Source organism: Electrona antarctica, assembly GCF_951216825.1.
Source record: "Electrona antarctica genome assembly, chromosome: 12".
Lineage (NCBI taxonomy): Eukaryota > Metazoa > Chordata > Actinopteri > Myctophiformes > Myctophidae > Electrona > Electrona antarctica.
In genome coordinates this window covers 5,138,734-5,159,029 of record NC_136793.1, presented here as the reverse complement: position 1 = coordinate 5,159,029, position 20,296 = coordinate 5,138,734, and the positions used below count along the sequence as shown (strand labels likewise).

Genomic DNA, 20,296 nt, shown 5'->3' with positions numbered 1-20,296 from the left:
ATTTGGAACCAACCGGTGGAAAAGGACTGAACCGGTTCCCATTGGGAACCAACCGGTGGAAAAGGACTGAACCGGTTCCCATTGGGAACCAACCGGTGGAAAAGAACTGAACCGGTTGAAAAGGGGTCACAGTTGAGTCATTGAATAGCTGTAATGTTTTATCTGTAGAGTGACATCAGAGAGTTGGAGTTGGACTCCCTCAACCTCACTCATCATGTCGTCTCTCCCCATTGCTGTGGTGCTGTCTGTCCTGAAGCAATGCGTCCTTTTCTATTAAAAACCAATGAGTCAGAATGGAGCAGGGAGGAGTAATATGGACAGGCAGGCTGATATGACTGACTGCGACCGGTCACCGTGGGAGGAGGGGGAGGGGGGGTAAGGGATGACACGGTAACTGGTGGCTAAATTTGGATATTAGGAGGAGGGGTCTCTCTTTGGTCAGCAGTTGCGTCTATGCTATGAACCTAGTTTGTGCTTCGTCATGTGAGCGGTGTCGCGCGCCCACCAGTAGCCGATCTGCAAGCCCACGGGGCGCTGCGTGCGCGACGCATTGTGGGCTTGTAGATCGGCTTATGTTCGGTGCGCGACACCATCGCACGAGTGAGTAATAAATCCCAGGCATAACCTCGACCCTCCCAGTGCTTTCTCGACACTTGTTGCCGACTCACTCACTCACTCAAGGTCTATGAAAACCTCGCCATATAAAAGACAACCAACTTGAAGAACATCCATTATTCACTTTTTGGTTGGAACTATCGGAGGACTTTTCAAGTGTTCGAATTTTTTTTTAGATAGTCGGGTGACTTTTCGTGCGTAATGGTAGGCTAATGACCACAACACAGCTTGCACCGAAGATATACACTTTTATATTGTTTTAGGAATCGGACTTTTGTGTACTTTTTTGTATTAAACAGATCATTTCGGGACAGTAGCCTGATTTGAAGGGATAAAAAAAGCCCCCCCAAACTTTCCTGTGACCTTTTGGCGCACCGTTTCTAAAGGACATGGCCGAGGGAGACTTCTACACCATGGGCAGCCGACAGAGGATCAACCCCAGGGATCCGTTCGCGGAGTCTCCGTTCCGGGAGCAGTCTCCCTTCAGGGACCAGCTGGCGTCTCGGTTCATGGTGGACGACCACGAGTTCGGTCTGCCGGCGTTCCCCGACGACATGGGCATGGACTGGCCGGGCTGGGCGCGCCCGGGCCGGCTCAGCACGCGCCTGGGCGGCGCGTCGCCCTTCGGGGGCGGCGCGGGGGGCCTTCTCGCAGGTTTCCTCCCCGGCCAGCAGCGCCCGTCGTCGGCCGGCGGCGCCGGGGGCCCGACGGTGTACACCACCACCCGGTACAGTGAACCCTCCTCCGGATCCTCCCGCAGCTCCACTCCCACCTGCACGACCGGCGGAGAGCCGTGGAAGGTGTGCGTGAACGTCCACAGCTTCACGCCCGAGGAATTAAACGTCAGGACGAGAGACGGTTTTGTAGAAGTTTCAGGTGAGAGTCTGATAAAAAGCTGGCAATGTTGTTGTTGTGTTCCAACGTCCAAATTAGGCCTACATGTCACCAGCAGCCGGTTACCACCTACCTGCCACCACCACCACAGTTGCAAAAACAACAGGACAAAACTATTACAGCCTAGCTAGCACTGTGGTTCAACTTCTCATAGTGGGGGTCCAGGGACCCCCAGGGTGACTTAAGGGGGTTTCCAATTGGACCATTTCAGTGGTTTCCAAAACAGGGTCAGGGGGGCTTAGAGTATGGGTCCGGTCCAGTCGGGGGACCCCCAGGGGTCCTTGAGGGAGTTCCAGCCTCCAGGGGGGTCCCCAGCTAAATGATAGTTTGGAACCAAATGGACCCCTTATGGGTCTGTACACTCTCAGAGTTAAATTAACATTGATTTTACAATATAAATTGGGGGTCCCAGAGACTGTAGACTAACTGGGGGGTCCTTGAAATTAAAGGGGTTGAGAATCACCGCTATAGAGCCGTAAAAATGTTCTCTTTCATGGAGCTCCCTGGAATATATTTTCAAATGGGGGTCCGCGGGATAATTAGTATCACTTTGGGGGTCCTGGACGTGCAAATAAATTGGGAACCACTGCATTATAGGTATGTGTTCTCTGAGAGTCATGGGGGTCCTTGACATTATAGGTATGTGTTCTCTGAGAGTCATGGGGGTCCTTGACATTTGACTCTAGAACCCGTCATATACATTTGATCTATTAACCCATTTTGACCTGAGATCAGATTCTAAAAATGTCTTCTACATCCTGACAGTTTTCTGAAAAAGCTATGTTTCTATGTCAGTCGTTCTTTGATTTTTCAAAAATAGCAGACCTACAAGCTCGTAGCGCGCCACTCGGTGGCGCGCTATGAGCTTGTAGATCTGCTATTTTTCAATAGCTAAAGCATAACATAATGCTAACACCAAAAGGGGTTCCAAATTTGAATTGTACTTTAGTGATATAAAATCCACAGTGCACTGCAGACGTGTTGAGGGGGGTTGGTTGGTTGGTTGGTCGACAGGCCTGAGCCTCAAACTGAGACACCTGTTTGAGATTCTTAGAGAACTCATGAGCTACATTTAGATTTGAAGGCAAGGCCCGGGCCCGGCGGGCCGTGACAACAGTCTCTGTTAAAAATAAGATGCGTAGTGTTGTGCCATTAAAACTCTTGGTCAGAATGTTCTGGCCCGGGCCTCCTCTTTCCCCTGTGGGCCGGGCAGGTCCCCCTGGTCAGAATGTTCTGGCCCGGGCCTCCTCTTTCCCCTGTGGGCCGGGCAGGTCCCCCAAACCTCTCAGAATGTTCTGGCCCGGGCCTCCTCTTTCCCCTGTGGGCCGGGCAGGTCCCCCAAACCTCTCAACCCATTTAGACCTGAGGACGATTCTACAAATGCCTTCTAAATGCTCACAGTTATCTGAGAAACTAATGCTTCTATATCAGTGGTTCTCAAACAGGTTCATGTCAAGGACCCCCAAAAATGTATGTATTTGGCCGCTGACCCCCATCTGAAAATATTATGTTGTTCCAGGGACCAAAGATTTGAGTTAAAAACATTCACTCTGATAGAATATATATTCAAAGATTTGTGCCACATTTTCACGATTTTTCAAAAATAGCAGACCTACAAGCTCATAGCGCGCCACTCGGTGGCGCGCTATGAGCTTGTAGATCTGCTATTTTTCAATAGCTAAATTATAACATAATGTTTAAAACACCAAAAGGGGTTCCCGTCTAGAATGGGTTAAAGAAGGGGTGTTTATTAAAGGACCTGACTGAACATTGATATAGGCAGTGGTTCTCACAACGTTCCATGTCAGGGACCCCCTGTCCTTGGTCAGGGACCCCCTGTCCTTGGTCAGGGACCCCCTGTATTTGGCCACTGGCATGGGAATATTGTTTGGTCAGGGACCCCCATACAAGTTTTGGTCTTATAGATTTGTGTTAAAAATATTACAAAGATATTCAAAATGACTGAGTCTAATCTTTTCCACATAACAACAAAAACATAAAACTGACTTTCAAGCAACAAACATATACACATATACGCTATATATGCTATTGTGAGAGGGAGGATGACTGCTTAAATCAGTCATCCTCCCTCTCACAGCTATGTTGAAGAAATACACTCCTCACTGTCAATCATCAGTTTTTAATGACAAAGATGAAGAAGACCTGCTGTAACAACAAACAAACAAACTACTGGGGGGTCCCACTTTAAGAGCCAACAGGCTATACAAAAGAAAGGCAAATGCCAGGGATACCCAGAACAGAAGAGAACCAAACGGAAGAGGGCACAGAGGAGAGAGCAGGCCCCAGCCCCCCCAGCCCTGCATGGGGCACAGAGGAGAGAGCAGGCCCCCAGCCCCCCCAGCCCTGCATGGGGCACAGAGGAGAGAGCAGGCCCCCAGCCCCCCCAGCCCTGCATGGGGCGCAGAGGAGAGAGCAGGCCCCAGCCCCCCCAGCCCTGCATGGGGCACAGAGGAGAGAGCAGGCCCCCAGCCCCCCCAGCCCTGCATGGGGCACAGAGGAGAGAGCAGGCCCCCAGCCCCCCCAGCCATGCATGGGGCACAGAGGAGAGAGCAGGCCCCCAGCCCCCCCAGCCCTGCATGGGGCGCAGAGGAGAGAGCAGGCCCCCAGCCCCCCCAGCCCTGCATGGGGCACAGAGGAGAGAGCAGGCCCCAGCCCCCCCAGCCCTGCATGGGGCACAGAGGAGAGAGCAGGCCCCCAGCCCCCCCAGCCCTGCATGGGGCACAGAGGAGAGAGCAGGCCCCCAGCCCCCCCAGCCCTGCATGGGGCACAGAGGAGAGAGCAGGCCCCCCCAGCCCCCCAGCCCTGCATGGGGCGCAGAGGAGAGAGCAGGCCCCAGCCCCCCAGCCCTGCATGGGGCACAGAGGAGAGAGCAGGCCCCAGCCCTGCATGGGGCACAGAGGAGAGAGCAGGCCCCCAGCCCCCCCAGCCCTGCATGGGGCACAGAGGAGAGAGCAGGCCCCCAGCCCCCCCAGCCCTGCATGGGGCACAGAGGAGAGAGCAGGCCCCAGCCCCCCCAGCCCTGCATGGGGCACAGAGGAGAGAGCAGGCCCCAGCCCTGCATGGGGCACAGAGGAGAGAGCAGGCCCCCAGCCCCCCCAGCCCTGCATGGGGCACAGAGGAGAGAGCAGCCCCCCAGCCCCCCCAGCCCTGCATGGGGCACAGCGGAGAGAGCAGGCCCCCAGCCCCCCCAGCCCTGCATGGGGCACAGAGGAGAGAGCAGCCCCCCAGCCCCCCCAGCCCTGCATGGGGCACAGCGGAGAGAGCAGGCCCCAGCCATGCATGGGGCTTTTTATAAACACAATGCTGGTATGCCAGTTAGTTGGCTCATTCATTCACACTGCCTGCCTGCCTCAGTGCCTCCTCGCTGACTCCACTTCATTTCTAAAACTCTAATTCATTTTAGAAGCTTTAACAAAAAAAACCTACAATACCCCAACAACAACACAACCATCTCGCTTGCCAAATAGCCTTTATGGCCGATCTACAAGATAACAACTGCATCTGTTCTTGATCTTTTTGGCAAGTGACAGACACCCTCTCGCACAATGGAGTGCAAGTGTAATACTAGTATATAATCTGCCATCTCTATTCCAAGAGCATTTCGCAATCTGGACGGTGATGTTGTTGCCATCATATGGGCGGTATATAGCTCCTCACAATATCACGCTAATAAGTTTCCGTACGTTTGTGAAGTGTCTTCAGGGGGAACCATGTTTGACGTATATGAACCGCAGTGGTGACGTTTGTAGAGTCATTATACATTATTAACATTATTTACATAATCGTCTCTGTCGGGGCGGAAACCTCATATGGTCCAAAACTGTTACTCTTCAGCATTCAAATTCATAAGTAGAAAAAGTAGCAGATCGCCACGTCCATTATGTTTTGGAGGGGTGACCAATGACCATGCCATGTTGTCTTGTCTTGTCTTGTCTTGTCTTGCCTTGTCTTGTCTTGTCTTGCCTTGTCTTGTCTTGTCTTGTCTTGCCTTGTCTTGTCTTGTCTTGTCTTGTCTTGTCTTGTCTTGTCTTGTCTTGTCTTGCCTTGTCTTGTCTTGTCTTGTCTTGTCTTGTCGTACGTTTGTGTTTTTGTTTCAAAACTTCAGATTCAGGTTATGTGGTTTGTAACTGTCATCACTTCCCTGTTAGCATAGGACTATACAATTGCTTTTATGCTACCATAATATTTTGCATATAGTGGTCACGACATTTATATGTACATGTTATCTCTTTGGTATGTTCCATATGGGTGTGTCACATATACTGTCATATTATTTGATTTACTGTATACCCTGAAATCGTGAATAAACAAAACTGTGGAAAAAGTAGCAGATCTACAAGCTCAAAACACGTGTGTGTGTGGATCTGCTACTCATGTGACTAAAAGTTATAATACAGGAGATACGGCGTTTCTGCCCGACAGCAACGATATGAATTCACCAGTGAGGCCAGCTCTGCATGGGGGGGGGGGCTTTACATAGCCCGCCCCAGACCCTGGCTCTGGTCGAGTCCAGCACTTTCGATGCGGGGAGGTGGGGCTCAGAGACGTCACAGTGGGGGGTGGGTGGGTGAAGGGTAGCACTAGCAGATAGTCAAGCTTGAAGTGGTGGGTGGGGGTAGGATATGGCGTGCTAGCAGCACTGTTATTCAGAACAGCCCCAGAGCAGCTGCTGGAGGGGCTAACATAAGCCTGTATAAACAACGCTTTGGGGAGACGAGGCCTTTAACTTGGGGGCATTCCAGGACTAGCTGTTCCATCAAATTATGTGTGTTCTTTAGTTTAGTTTGAGGGACTATCTGGAAGAGGCCCAAAAGGATTTCATCATCATGTTCATTTCACTCTGACTATCATTTATCACGTGTAGTCTCTCTGACTCACTGGTGTGTCTCTGTAGAACATTATTTTATACCGAGGGGACAGAATCCACCACCTAGTAACTGCTGCCAAAATGAGATTGGGCAATGGGATATTTTATGTCTACCAAATTAAATGTACTTTGATTTCAATATCATCAGAAGATTCTCATATCCAAAGCCGTAGCAGAGCAAGAGATAGATTTAATAGAGAATTCCTAGCTGTTAGGCTGTTAGGCCTAGTATCTGGTGTTTAAATTTTAAAGGGCCCGTATGTATGAGCACCTTTTTTCATTTCCATTGACCTGAGCTATATGGCTTTGTAAAATATAATCATTTACAGTGAGAGATTTACAGCTCAGTGGCCTTGTGGTTAGAGTGTCCGCCCTGAGACTGGGAGGTCGGGGTTCAATCCCCGGCCGGGTCATACCAAAGACTCTAAAAATGGGACCCAGTGCCTCCCCTGCTTGACACTCAGCATCAAGGGTTGGATTGGGGGTAAGTCCCTGGGACATACTAGCGTCATGTCCAGGAGGTGTACTTGTACATCAAGCTGCCTCACGCTACAGAAACAGGAGATAGGCTCCTGCCCCTATGGGCCTCATGGCTACAGAAACAGGAGATAGGCTCCTGCCCCTATGGGCCTCATGGCTCGGCAAGGCTACTTACATATAATCATTTACAGTGAGAGACTGGAACACTTTCTGACGACTACTGTACAGTATATTATACACCCACTGAATGTTCCACTGTTTTGTTGTGTTTTTCTATAGGGAAACATGAAGAGAAGCAAGAGGAAGGAGGGATAGTGACGAAGAATTTCACAAAGAAGATACAGTGAGTACTTGGAGGCGGTCGTATGTTGTAAAGAATGAAAGCTGCACTTTCCTTTCATTTTACAGGTCCATCTCTCTTTATTCCCACTCCTAGCATTTAGACAAAGGAATCACGTTGACTCATTTTATCCTTCACATGCACAGTAAAATGGTGGGAGCGTTAAACCATTTTCGACTCGAGGTCGAATAAAAAAAAAGGCTTCTAAATCCTAACATGTTTCTGAAAAACCCATGTTTCTATGTCAGTGGTGCTCAACCTTTTTCATGTCAAGGACCCCCAGAATTATCTCTATTGGGCCACGGACCCCCATCTCAAAAGATGTAGTTCCAGGGACCCCCCAGAAGCCACATTTTAGTTAAAAATGTTCGCTCTGAAATATATATTCAAAGATTTGCGGCCCATTTTCACGACTTTCCAAAAATAGCAGACCTACAAGCTTGTAGTGCGCCACTCGGTGGCGCGCTATGAGCTTGTAGATCTGCTATTTTTCAATAGCTAAATGATAACATAATGTTTAAAACATCAAAAGGGGTTCCCGCCCAAAATGGGTTAAGGCCAGGGTAGTTTAGTTTTCACTCTCATGGTTGGATTATTGCTGTCGTTTTCAACCCTTTTCATATCAAGGCCCATTATGTATTCGACATTTGAGCCACCTGACCACCGTTTGATGAGAATTATAGCCTCTCAGACACAAAACGGAAGTATATTTTGTTATCATTTGAGCCACCTGACCACCGTTTGATGAGAATTATAGCCTCTCAAGACACAAAACGGAAGTATATTTTGTTATCATTTGAGCCACCTGACCACCGTTTGATGAGAATTATAGCCTCTCAGACACAAAACGGAAGTATATTTTGTTATCATTTGAGCCACCTGACCACCGTTTGATGAGAATTATAGCCTCTCAAGACACAAAACGGAAGTATATTTTGTTATCATTTGAGCCACCTGACCACCGTTTGATGAGAATTATAGCCTCTCAGACACAAAACGGAAGTATATTTTGTTATCATTTGAGCCACCTGACCACCGTTTGATGAGAATTATAGCCTCTCAGACACAAAACGGAAGTATATTTTGTTATCATTTGAGCCACCTGACCACCGTTTGATGAGAATTATAGCCTCTCAGACACAAAACGGAAGTATATTTTGTTATCATTTGAGCCACCTGACCACCGTTTGATGAGAATTATAGCCTCTCAGACACAAAACGGAAGTATATTTTGTTATCATTTGAGCCACCTGACCACCGTTTGATGAGAATTATAGCCTCTCAGACACAAAACGGAAGTATATTTTGTTATCATTTGAGCCACCTGACCACCGTTTGATGAGATTTATAGCCTCTCAGACACAAAACGGAAGTATATTTTGTTATCATTTGAGCCACCTGACCACCGTTTGATGAGAATTATAGCCTCTCAGACACAAAACGGAAGTATATTTTGTTATCATTTGAGCCACCTGACCACCGTTTGATGAGAATTATAGCCTCTCAGACACAAAACGGAAGTATATTTTGTTATCATTTGAGCCACCTGACCACCGTTTGATGAGAATTATAGCCTCTCAGACACAAAACGGAAGTATATTTTGTTATCATTTGAGCCACCTGACCACCGTTTGATGAGAATTATAGCCTCTCAGACACAAAACGGAAGTATATTTTGTTATCATTTGAGCCACCTGACCACCGTTTGATGAGAATTATAGCCTCTCAGACACAAAACGGAAGTATATTTTGTTATCATTTGAGCCACCTGACCACCGTTTGATGAGAATTATAGCCTCTCAGACACAAAACGGAAGTATATTTTGTTATCATTTGAGCCACCTGACCACCGTTTGATGAGAATTATAGCCTCTCAGACACAAAACGGAAGTATATTTTGTTATCATTTGAGCCACCTGACCACCGTTTGATGAGAATTATAGCCTCTCAGACACAAAACGGAAGTATATTTTGTTATCATTTGAGCCACCTGACCACCGTTTGATGAGAATTATAGCCTCTCAGACACAAAACGGAAGTATATTTTGTTATCATTTGAGCCACCTGACCACCGTTTGATGAGAATTATAGCCTCTCAGACACAAAACGGAAGTATATTTTGTTATCATTTGAGCCACCTGACCACCGTTTGATGAGAATTATAGCCTCTCAGACACAAAACGGAAGTATATTTTGTTATCATTTGAGCCACCTGACCACCGTTTGATGAGAATTATAGCCTCTCAGACACAAAACGGAAGTATATTTTGTTATCATTTGAGCCACCTGACCACCGTTTGATGAGATTTATAGCCTCTCAGACACAAAACGGAAGTATATTTTGTTATCATTTGAGCCACCTGACCACCGTTTGATGAGAATTATAGCCTCTCAGACACAAAACGGAAGTATATTTTGTTATCATTTGAGCCACCTGACCACCGTTTGATGAGAATTATAGCCTCTCAGACACAAAACGGAAGTATATTTTGTTATCATTTGAGCCACCTGACCACCGTTTGATGAGAATTATAGCCTCTCAGACACAAAACGGAAGTATATTTTGTTATCATTTGAGCCACCTGACCACCGTTTGATGAGAATTATAGCCTCTCAGACACAAAACGGAAGTATATTTTGTTATCATTTGAGCCACCTGACCACCGTTTGATGAGAATTATAGCCTCTCAGACACAAAACGGAAGTATATTTTGTTATCATTTGAGCCACCTGACCACCGTTTGATGAGAATTATAGCCTCTCAGACACAAAACGGAAGTATATTTTGTTATCATTTGAGCCACCTGACCACCGTTTGATGAGATTTATAGCCTCTCAGACACAAAACGGAAGTATATTTTGTTATCATTTGAGCCACCTGACCACCGTTTGATGAGATTTATAGCCTCTCAGACACAAAACGGAAGTATATTTTGTTATCATTTGAGCCACCTGACCACCGTTTGATGAGAATTATAGCCTCTCAGACACAAAACGGAAGTATATTTTGTTATCATTTGAGCCACCTGACCACCGTTTGATGAGAATTATAGCCTCTCAGACACAAAACGGAAGTATATTTTGTTATCATTTGAGCCACCTGACCACCGTTTGATGAGATTTATAGCCTCTCAGACACAAAACGGAAGTATATTTTGTTATCATTTGAGCCACCTGACCACCGTTTGATGAGATTTATAGCCTCTCAGACACAAAACGGAAGTATATTTTGTTATCATTTGAGCCACCTGACCACCGTTTGATGAGAATTATAGCCTCTCAGACACAAAACGGAAGTATATTTTGTTATCATTTGAGCCACCTGACCACCGTTTGATGAGAATTATAGCCTCTCAGACACAAAACGGAAGTATATTTTGTTATCATTTGAGCCACCTGACCACCGTTTGATGAGAATTATAGCCTCTCAGACACAAAACGGAAGTATATTTTGTTATCATTTGAGCCACCTGACCACCGTTTGATGAGAATTATAGCCTCTCAGACACAAAACGGAAGTATATTTTGTTATCATTTGAGCCACCTGACCACCGTTTGATGAGAATTATAGCCTTTCAGACACAAAACGGAAGTATATTTTGTTATCATTTGAGCCACCTGACCACCGTTTGATGAGAATTATAGCCTCTCAGACACAAAACGGAAGTATATTTTGTTATCATTTGAGCCACCTGACCACCGTTTGATGAGAATTATAGCCTTTCAGACACAAAACGGAAGTATATTTTGTTATCGTTGGATACGATTTTGTCCAACAATTCCGTGCTGTATTGTATTGTATCAGAATAATAATTATTCTACAATCTATTGTGTGAATAGACTTCTTGTAAATTAATCCATTTTGGGCTGGAACCCCTTTTGGTGTTCGCATTATGTTATGCTTTAGCTAATGAAAAATAGCAGATCTACAAGCTCGTAGCGCGCCACCGAGTGGCGCGCTACGAGCTTGTAGGTCTGCTATTTTTGAAAAAATCGAAGAATGACTGACATAGAAACATAGCTTTTTCAGAAAACTGTCAGGATGTAGAAGACATTTTTAGAATCTGATCTCAGGTCAAAATGGTTAAGTAATGCAGATGTTTAGCAAACCATTTTACTCATGAGAGTGTAAATTGAAACCAAAAATGGACCCTTATTAGAATTTAACTCTTGAGAGTGTAAAATGAAACCAAATGGACTCGTACGGGTCCATTTGGTTACCAACTCTCCATCATTTAGCTGGGGGACCACCTGGACCCCCCCCCCCCCCTCAAGGACCACTGGTTGAAAACCACTGGGTCATTGCAACATTGCAGGTTCTTGTGGCTTAACCTCAACAGTGTGGAAAGGTATTAGGTTTTAATATTAAAAAAACAAAAAAAACAAAACTAGATTAGATCGAGAAAAACAAGTTGTTGCAACTGCCACTATGTCGGAGCAGGCCAGGCCAGCCCTGCAGTGACAGCTGAGTGACAGCTGTTTGCCAGAGACCCTGCACGCACACGCTAACGCCACGCAACTCAAACAAAATCCAATCCAATCCAATCCAGCCATCCCCACTGTAATTGGTCATCCCCCCAGTGTCTGTCACTGTAATTGGTCGGTGGGAAGACTTCAAACGGCGGTGCTAATCGCTGGCGCAGGCCACCGTCTCGCAGGCGCGTCACACCAGCGACCAGCGTTCGTTTCCTCGTCGGGCTAATTGGTAAGCAGCTGGGCCACGCTAGCCTCGCACACACACTTCCTATCGCAATCCCTCCTATAATTGGAAAGCCCTCGGATCGTGCTCCGCGTGCCTCCAGTCGAGCGGAACCTTAACCCAATCAGGACGGGAACCCCTTTTGGTGTTTTTAAGCATTATTATAAACTTTAGCTAGCTGTTGAAAAATAGCAGGTACAAGCTCATAGCACGGCAGGCATCTTTGAATATATATTCTTTCACAATGAACGTTTTTAACTCAAATCTTTGCTTCTGGGGGTCCCTGGAACAGCATATTTTCAGATGGGGGTCGGAGGCCGATTTCATATATTTTTGGGGGTCCTTGACATGAAAATGTTTGAGAACGACCGACATAGAAAAACATAGGGTTTTTCAGAAAACCGTCAGGATTTAGAAGACATTTGTAGAATCGTCCTCAGATCTAAATGGGTTAAACAAGAGATGGATAGAACAGAGAGAGAGAGAGAGAGAGAGAGAGAGAGAGACACAGAGAGAGACACAGAGAGAGAGAGAGAGAGAGAGAGAGAGAGAGAGAGAGAGAGAGAGAGAGAGAGAGAGAGAGAGAGAGAGACATAGATAGGGGAGAGAGAGAGAGAGAGAGAGAGAGAGAGAGAGAGACATAGATAGGGGAGAGAGAGAGAGAGAGAGAGAGAGAGAGAGAGAGAGACATAGATAGGGGAGAGAGAGAGAGAGAGAGAGAGAGACATAGATAGGAGAGAGAGAGAGAGAGAGAGACATAGATAGGGAGAGAGAGAGAGAGAGAGAGAGAGAGAGAGACATAGATAGGGGAGAGAGAGCTGGGTCTACATAAATAATTGACTTTCATACACAAATAAATGGACTGAATGCAGTGCAGTGTAGAGAGAATGCATGGCCCAAACGCACACTGTAACGTCGTTGCAGTGTAGAGAGAATGCATGGCCCAAACGCACACTGTAACGTCGTTGCAGTGTAGAGAGAATGCATGGCCCAAACGCACACTGTAACGTCGTTGCAGTGTAGAGAGAATGTATGGCCGAAACGCACGCTGTAACGTCGTTGTCGGAAACCTTATACAGTATGGGCTCCGCTAAACCCCTTATCCCTAAACTTCTTTGCCTTTTTTTACTATTTTGCAAAACATTTTTTAATAGTTAAAATGGCTACAGTCTACAAGCTCACAACATGTCAATGTAGATTGGCTAGTTGAACTATTCAAAAATGTTTTTCAAAATAGTAGAAAAGGCAAAGAAGTTTAGGGATAAGGGGTTTAGCGGTGACGAAACGACCATTACTTTTCAGGACATAGAAAAGAGAAGTCTGTGTTTATTATCTGTAGTTGTTTTCTGGTCGTATATAAGCTCTTATACTTGGTTTCCATTGATTAAATATTTATAAAACACACAGACTTTCGACTTGACAGACTGAACCAATTTCCCTATTTCGTCCTCCATGCACGGTGAACTCCGTTCAACGGGTTCAGCCTTCCTTCTGGGGCTGGGAGGATCGTCCTCCATGCACGGTGAACTCCGTTCAACGGGTTCAGCCTTCCTTCTGGGGCTGGGAGGATCGTCCTCCATGCACGGTGAACTCCGTTCAACGGGTTCAGCCTTCCTTCTGGGGCTGGGAGGATCGTCCTCCATGCACGGTGAACTCCGTTCAACGGGTTCAGCCTTCCTTCTGGGGCTGGGAGGATCGTCCTCCATGCACGGTGAACTCCGTTCAACGGGTTCAGCCTTCCTTCTGGGGCTGGGAGGATCGTCCTCCATGCACGGTGAACTCCGTTCAACGGGTTCAGCCTTCCTTCTGGGGCTGGGAGGATCGTCCTCCATGCACGGTGAACTCCGTTCAACGGGTTCAGCCTTCCTTCTGGGGCTGGGAGGATCGTCCTCCATGCACGGTGAACTCCGTTCAACGGGTTCAGCCTTCCTTCTGGGGCTGGGAGGATCGTTCAACGGGTTCAGCCTCCCTTCTGGGGCTGGGATCGTCGAGGCAAAACAAGGTCGTTCTGTTGTTCAATGTGGAAGATACCGTCTTCTCATGCATACTCGGAAACATGTCAATTAGTAACTACTAGTGGTGGTGTGTGTGTGTGTGTTGTGTTGTGTTGTGTTGTGTTGTGTTGTGTGTGTGTTCAGAGAAGGTGAAGGTACAAGCACGCAGTGACACCAGACGGAACGGTGACAGAATCTGCCTCATCCGTATTCCCTCCTGCGTTTTGCGTTTAGTCATTCAGTGCTCGTGGGCACAGAGTTGTTTGTCACTCTGTCTCTGTCGTCCGTCCCACAGAGACCCATAATAACACTGGACTCCATCTGTCTACTGTGTGTGTGTGTGTGTGTGTGTGTGTGTGTGTGTGTGTGTGTGTGTGCGTGCGTGCGTGCGTGTGCGTGTGCGTGTGATCCACACAGACACATCCATTGACCCCTTGGTGGCCCCTCTCTCTCACACACGCACACACACACACACACACACACACACACACACACACACACACACACACACACACACACAGTTTTCTAACTGTACCGGCCCCAAAGCTGTTTTTGAGCATTCCCTTGTGGCTGGCTGGGGTGGGGGGGTTATTGGATAGCTTTTTTTGGCAGCCGTACAAAATCAATGTTTGAGATAAAATGAGTGCTGGTCAGAGATAAACAAACTCTCCGCGCTGGACAGATAAGGGTTCTGCTTCAGTCCCACGTTATCCTATAGAGTATTAGAGTATATAAACCACCTGACTGATTTGACTTTACCGAAAGAGACAACTTTCAGCTGCAGTTCTGGCTCCATATAGACCACCTGACTGATTTGACTTTGTCCCAAAGAGAGAACTTTCTGCTGCAGTTGTAGCTCCTCGCATGAACCCATGGTGTCCCTGTTCTGGGGGGAACATAGAACCCATGGTGTCCCTGTTCTGGGGTGAACATGAACCCATGGCGTCCCTGTTCTGGGGTGAACATAGAACCCATGGCGTCCCTGTCCTGGGGTGAACATGAACCCATGGCGTCCCTGTTCTGGGGTGAACATGAACCCATGGTGTCCCTGTGCTGGGGTGAACATAGAACCCATGGTGTCCCTGTCCTGGGGTGAACATGAACCCATGGCGTCCCTGTTCTGGGGAGAACATGAACCCATGGTGTCCCTGTCCTGGGGTGAACATGAACCCATGGTGTCCCTGTGCTGGGGTGAACATAGAACCCATGGTGTCCCTGTCCTGGGGTGAACATGAACCCATGGTGTCCCTGTCCTGGGGTGAACATGAACCCATGGTGTCCCTGTCCTGGGGTGAACATGAACCCATGGCGTCCCTGTTCTGGGGTGAACATGAACCCATGGTGTCCCTGTCCTGGGGTGAACATGAACCCATGGCGTCCCTGTTCTGGGGTGAACATGAACCCATGGCGTCCCTGTTCTGGGGAGAACATGAACCCATGGCGTCCCTGTTCTGGGGTGAACATGAACCCATGGCGTCCCTGTTCTGGGGGTGAACATGAACCCATGGCGTCCCTGTTCTGGGGTGAACATGAACCCATGGCGTCCCTGTTCTGGGGAGAACATGAACCCATGGCGTCCCTGTTCTGGGGAGAACATGAACCCATGGCTGGGGTGAACATGAACCCATGGCGTCCCTGTTCTGGGGAGAACATGAACCCATGGCGTCCCTGTTCTGGGGTGAACATGAACCCATAGCATCCCTGTTCTGGGGTGAACATGAACCCATAGCGTCCCTGTTCTGGGGTGAACATGAACCCATGGCGTCCCTGTTCTGGGGTGAACATAGAACCAATGGCGTCCCTGTTCTGGGGTGAACATGAACCCATGGCTGGGGTGAACATGAACCCATGGCGTCCCTGTTCTGGGGAGAACATGAACCCATGGCGTCCCTGTTCTGGGGTGAACATGAACCCATAGCATCCCTGTTCTGGGGTGAACATGAACCCATAGCGTCCCTGTTCTGGGGTGAACATGAACCCATGGCGTCCCTGTCCTGGGGTGAACATAGAACCAATGGCGTCCCTGTCCTGGGGTGAACATGAACCCATGGCGTCCCTGTTCTGGGGAGAACATGAACCCATGGCGTCCCTGTTCTGGGGAGAACATGAACCCATGGCGTCCCTGTTCTGGGGTGAACATGAACCCATAGCGTCCCTGTTCTGGGGTGAACATGAACCCATAGCGTCCCTGTTCTGGGGTGAACATGAACCCATAGCGTCCCTGTTCTGGGGGGAACATAGAACCCATGGTGTCCCTGTTCTGGGGTGAACATGAACCCATGGCGTCCCTGTTCTGGGGTGAACATAGAACCCATGGCGTCCCTGTCCTGGGGTGAACATGAACCCATGGCGTCCCTGTTCTGGGGTGAACATGAACCCATGGTGTCCCTGTGCTGGGGTGAACATAGAACCCATGGTGTCCCTGTCCTGGGGTGAACATGAACCCATGGCGTCCCTGTTCTGGGGAGAACATGAACCCATGGTGTCCCTGTCCTGGGGTGAACATGAACCCATGGTGTCCCTGTGCTGGGGTGAACATAGAACCCATGGTGTCCCTGTCCTGGGGTGAACATGAACCCATGGTGTCCCTGTCCTGGGGTGAACATGAACCCATGGTGTCCCTGTCCTGGGGTGAACATGAACCCATGGCGTCCCTGTTCTGGGGTGAACATGAACCCATGGTGTCCCTGTCCTGGGGTGAACATGAACCCATGGCGTCCCTGTTCTGGGGTGAACATGAACCCATGGCGTCCCTGTTCTGGGGAGAACATGAACCCATGGCGTCCCTGTTCTGGGGTGAACATGAACCCATGGCGTCCCTGTTCTGGGGTGAACATGAACCCATGGCGTCCCTGTTCTGGGGTGAACATGAACCCATGGCGTCCCTGTTCTGGGGAGAACATGAACCCATGGCGTCCCTGTTCTGGGGAGAACATGAACCCATGGCTGGGGTGAACATGAACCCATGGCGTCCCTGTTCTGGGGAGAACATGAACCCATGGCGTCCCTGTTCTGGGGTGAACATGAACCCATAGCATCCCTGTTCTGGGGTGAACATGAACCCATAGCGTCCCTGTTCTGGGGTGAACATGAACCCATGGCGTCCCTGTTCTGGGGTGAACATAGAACCAATGGCGTCCCTGTTCTGGGGTGAACATGAACCCATGGCTGGGGTGAACATGAACCCATGGCGTCCCTGTTCTGGGGAGAACATGAACCCATGGCGTCCCTGTTCTGGGGTGAACATGAACCCATAGCATCCCTGTTCTGGGGTGAACATGAACCCATAGCGTCCCTGTTCTGGGGTGAACATGAACCCATGGCGTCCCTGTCCTGGGGTGAACATAGAACCAATGGCGTCCCTGTCCTGGGGTGAACATGAACCCATGGCGTCCCTGTTCTGGGGAGAACATGAACCCATGGCGTCCCTGTTCTGGGGAGAACATGAACCCATGGCGTCCCTGTTCTGGGGTGAACATGAACCCATAGCGTCCCTGTTCTGGGGTGAACATGAACCCATAGCGTCCCTGTTCTGGGTTGAACATGAACCCATAGAGTCCCTGTTCTGGGGGGAACATGAACCCATGGCGTCCCTGTTCTGGGGTGAACATAGAACCAATGGCGTCCCTGTTCTGGGGTGAAAATACGCGCAAATGTTTAGTTTTTTGTTTTTACTTTTATTTGCTCAGGTTATGTATGCTGAATACGAGCGGAACATTCCCCGGAACAGGGTGTGCGTTACTAGCTCTACGCAGACAACGTACCAGAGGCAAGGGGGGAACACACACACGGCCGCCCACCACGTGCCGTCGGTAAAGGGGGGGGGGGGGGGGGGGGTGTCGGGGGCACCCGCTGAGGCCTATAGAGCGTCGCAGTCCTGCCCCCTTTCATGGCAACGCCAGGCCCAGGAAATAGTTCCCAATGCATTTTTCCCATAGACATTTCAAAACGTATTTATTTAAAGACCTTATAAGCGTCGTACGAAGCCAACACGACAACAAACACAATATTTTGGACCAAACAAATAATTGCAAAGAAGTAAAAAAAAAAGAAAAAGGGTTGTAACCTGCCGTTTTCTTCTTCTTTCTAATTATTTGTTCAGCGCGAAGAATTGTGTTGTGTGAATGGATTCATGAATGAAATGAAAAGCATTACGTAACGCATTAAGAGGTAAAGGTACATGAGTTCCCAGTGCCTCGTTTTATGTGAACACAGGAACGATGTCTCACAGAATTAAGCACGATGATCCTATATCTAAATTGACCCTTATGCTCTAAAAGTTAATGTTTAAACTGCCAGTTAAATTAACGGTCTGTTAAAACCTGCGACTGTGTATGTATTGGTGTCTTATCTTTAAACCTCTCCAAGTGTGTCTGCTGATTCTTCTCTAATGAGCCGAGGTGGACGAGGGACTCTCTCTCTCTCTCTCTCTCTGTCTCTCTCTGTCTCTCTCTCTCTCTCTCTCTCTCTCTCTCTCTCTGTCACCATCTGACATGTAGTTGTCAGTGGGGTGGTATAGGACAGTGAAAAGGTCCACTCTAATTAAACGGAGGGTAGGGTTGACTCCCAGCCAACGCTGCTGTTTACGTCTGCAGCCCAGAGACACTTGGCAGCCGACATGGAAACTCCAGCAGCAGCGCCCCCGTATTAGGCCATGTTGTCTGACCAAGACCAGAACAGCATGATCTGGTCCGCAGAACCACCAGAACCCCGAGCATTCATTTAACCCTGAGAGAGAGTGTGATTGCAAATGGAAACATGATTCCATTTGTAGAGAGAGAGAGAGAGAGAGAGAGAGAGAGAGAGAAGAGAGAGAGAGAGAAGAGAGAGAGAGAGAGAGAGAGAGCGAGAGAGAGAGAGAGCGAGAGTGAGAATGTTGAGTCATCACTTTAAAACAACGACAAGAATGCTCCCTCTGTGCCAGATCTGCAAGCTCACAACATTGAGAGCTTGTAGATCAGTTTTGGACATACAAGCTTTCTGTCCGACAGCGATGTGACAGCTAGCCTATCACTAGTATATTCTGGTAAAATCCTGCTCTTCCGACTGAAGGCTGGTTATTGGCATTTGACAAGGTGTCAATGGAATCCCCTGGAATATCATATTTATAATGCAGCTCTAATACGAGAGTTTAGCCTGACCTTAACACGCAGCCACTGCTATTTCTCTAGTCTAGGCTGTTGAGCTGCAGTTTGTCATCTTGACTGTACAGGGTACCAGGTACAGTCGCCCCTAATCCATCTCGCCCTCCATTATTTTTTTCGCCGACCTCACGCCGACCGCTCGGTGCATGGCGCGGTTCATGTATTCTTTATTTAGTTTTACTGAGAATAAGGTTAGAAATAAGTTTAGGTTTAGGTATAGTTTTACTGGGGTTAAGTTTAGGAATAGGGTTAGGTTTACTCATAGTTTTACTGGGGTTAATTTTAGGAATAGGGTTAGGTTTAGACATAGTTTTACTGGGGTTAAGTTTAGGAATAGGGTTAGTTTTAGGTATAGTTTTACTGGGGTTAAGGTTAGGAATAAGGTTAGTTTTAACCGTTTAAGCATAATTTACTTAGGTTACCAGGCAGCCCAGTTCCGCCGGCTGTACGCCCGGGGCGAGTTGGTAAAAGGGCGACTCGTCTGGTATTCCGCTACAGCCCCCCCCCCCCCCTCTCCTACATGTATTGTACACAAATGCCACCCCCACACCTATACAGTTTCTACGCCAAACACAGAAAGTGGTCCCCCACCCCCCTGGCTCCAAATGTTTACATAAACCAGATGCCAGTTCTATCTCTATAAGGCTTGTTTATAATATCTCACTTATCGTTATTCTCACCACACCTGTGTTCTCCCTCCGTTCCGCCAGGATTCCGCTCGACGTGGACCCTCTGACGGTCTTCGCCTCGCTGTCTCCGGAGGGCGTGCTCATCATCGAGGCGCGACAGACCCCTCCCTATTACCTGTTCCAGAACGAGGGGCAGGGCGGGGAGATGATGCAGGAGACGGAGACCCCCAACCAGCCACAGCAGGAGCCGGCCATGGTCTAGTAGTGGGCCGTCGTCGGTCGCACCCCAGAGCAATAGGACGGAGAAGATAACCCCCGGGGAGATTTTTACATTAATATTGTATACTGTACTGTACTGTACCTGTACTGTACTGTACTGTAGGTGTAATTTGAAGCATTGGTAACATCATTTCAAAGCCATGTACAATGTATATTTACATACATTTAACCCATTCAGGACGGGAACCCCTTTTGGTGTTTTAAGCATTATGTTATACTTTAGCTATTGGGAAAAATAGCAGATCTACAAGCTCATAGCGCGGCACTTACGAGCTTGTAGAAGAAGAAAAAAACACGGGTTTAGCGGGTTCCGCAGCGAACCACACTAGCATGT

The 20,296-nt window shown here is 48.2% G+C and overlaps 1 protein-coding gene across 1 annotated transcript; it reads left to right on the top strand.

Annotated features, from left to right (window-relative positions):
- The first annotated feature begins 844 nt into the window (after positions 1-844).
- Positions 845-19,992, top strand: hspb8 (heat shock protein b8). The gene is made up of 3 exons (XM_079515624.1): positions 845-1,491; positions 7,157-7,220; positions 19,765-19,992. The coding sequence occupies exons 1-3, from the start codon at positions 1,005-1,007 to the stop codon at positions 19,943-19,945; spliced, it is 732 nt and encodes a 243-aa protein (XP_079371750.1). The 5' UTR covers positions 845-1,004; the 3' UTR covers positions 19,946-19,992.
- Positions 19,993-20,296: the final 304 nt, after the last annotated feature.

What these genes read in the sequence shown, in the direction of transcription:
- hspb8 (XM_079515624.1), top strand. Translation starts at nt 1,005, where the DNA reads ATGGCCGAGGGAGACTTCTACACCATGGGCAGCCGACAGAGGATCAAC. An exon ending in CGGTTTTGTAGAAGTTTCAG is followed by an intron (nt 1,492 to 7,156) that starts GTGAGAGTCTGA and finishes GTTTTTCTATAG; the next exon opens with GGAAACATGAAGAGAAGCAA. An exon ending in AATTTCACAAAGAAGATACA is followed by an intron (nt 7,221 to 19,764) that starts GTGAGTACTTGG and finishes CCGTTCCGCCAG; the next exon opens with GATTCCGCTCGACGTGGACC.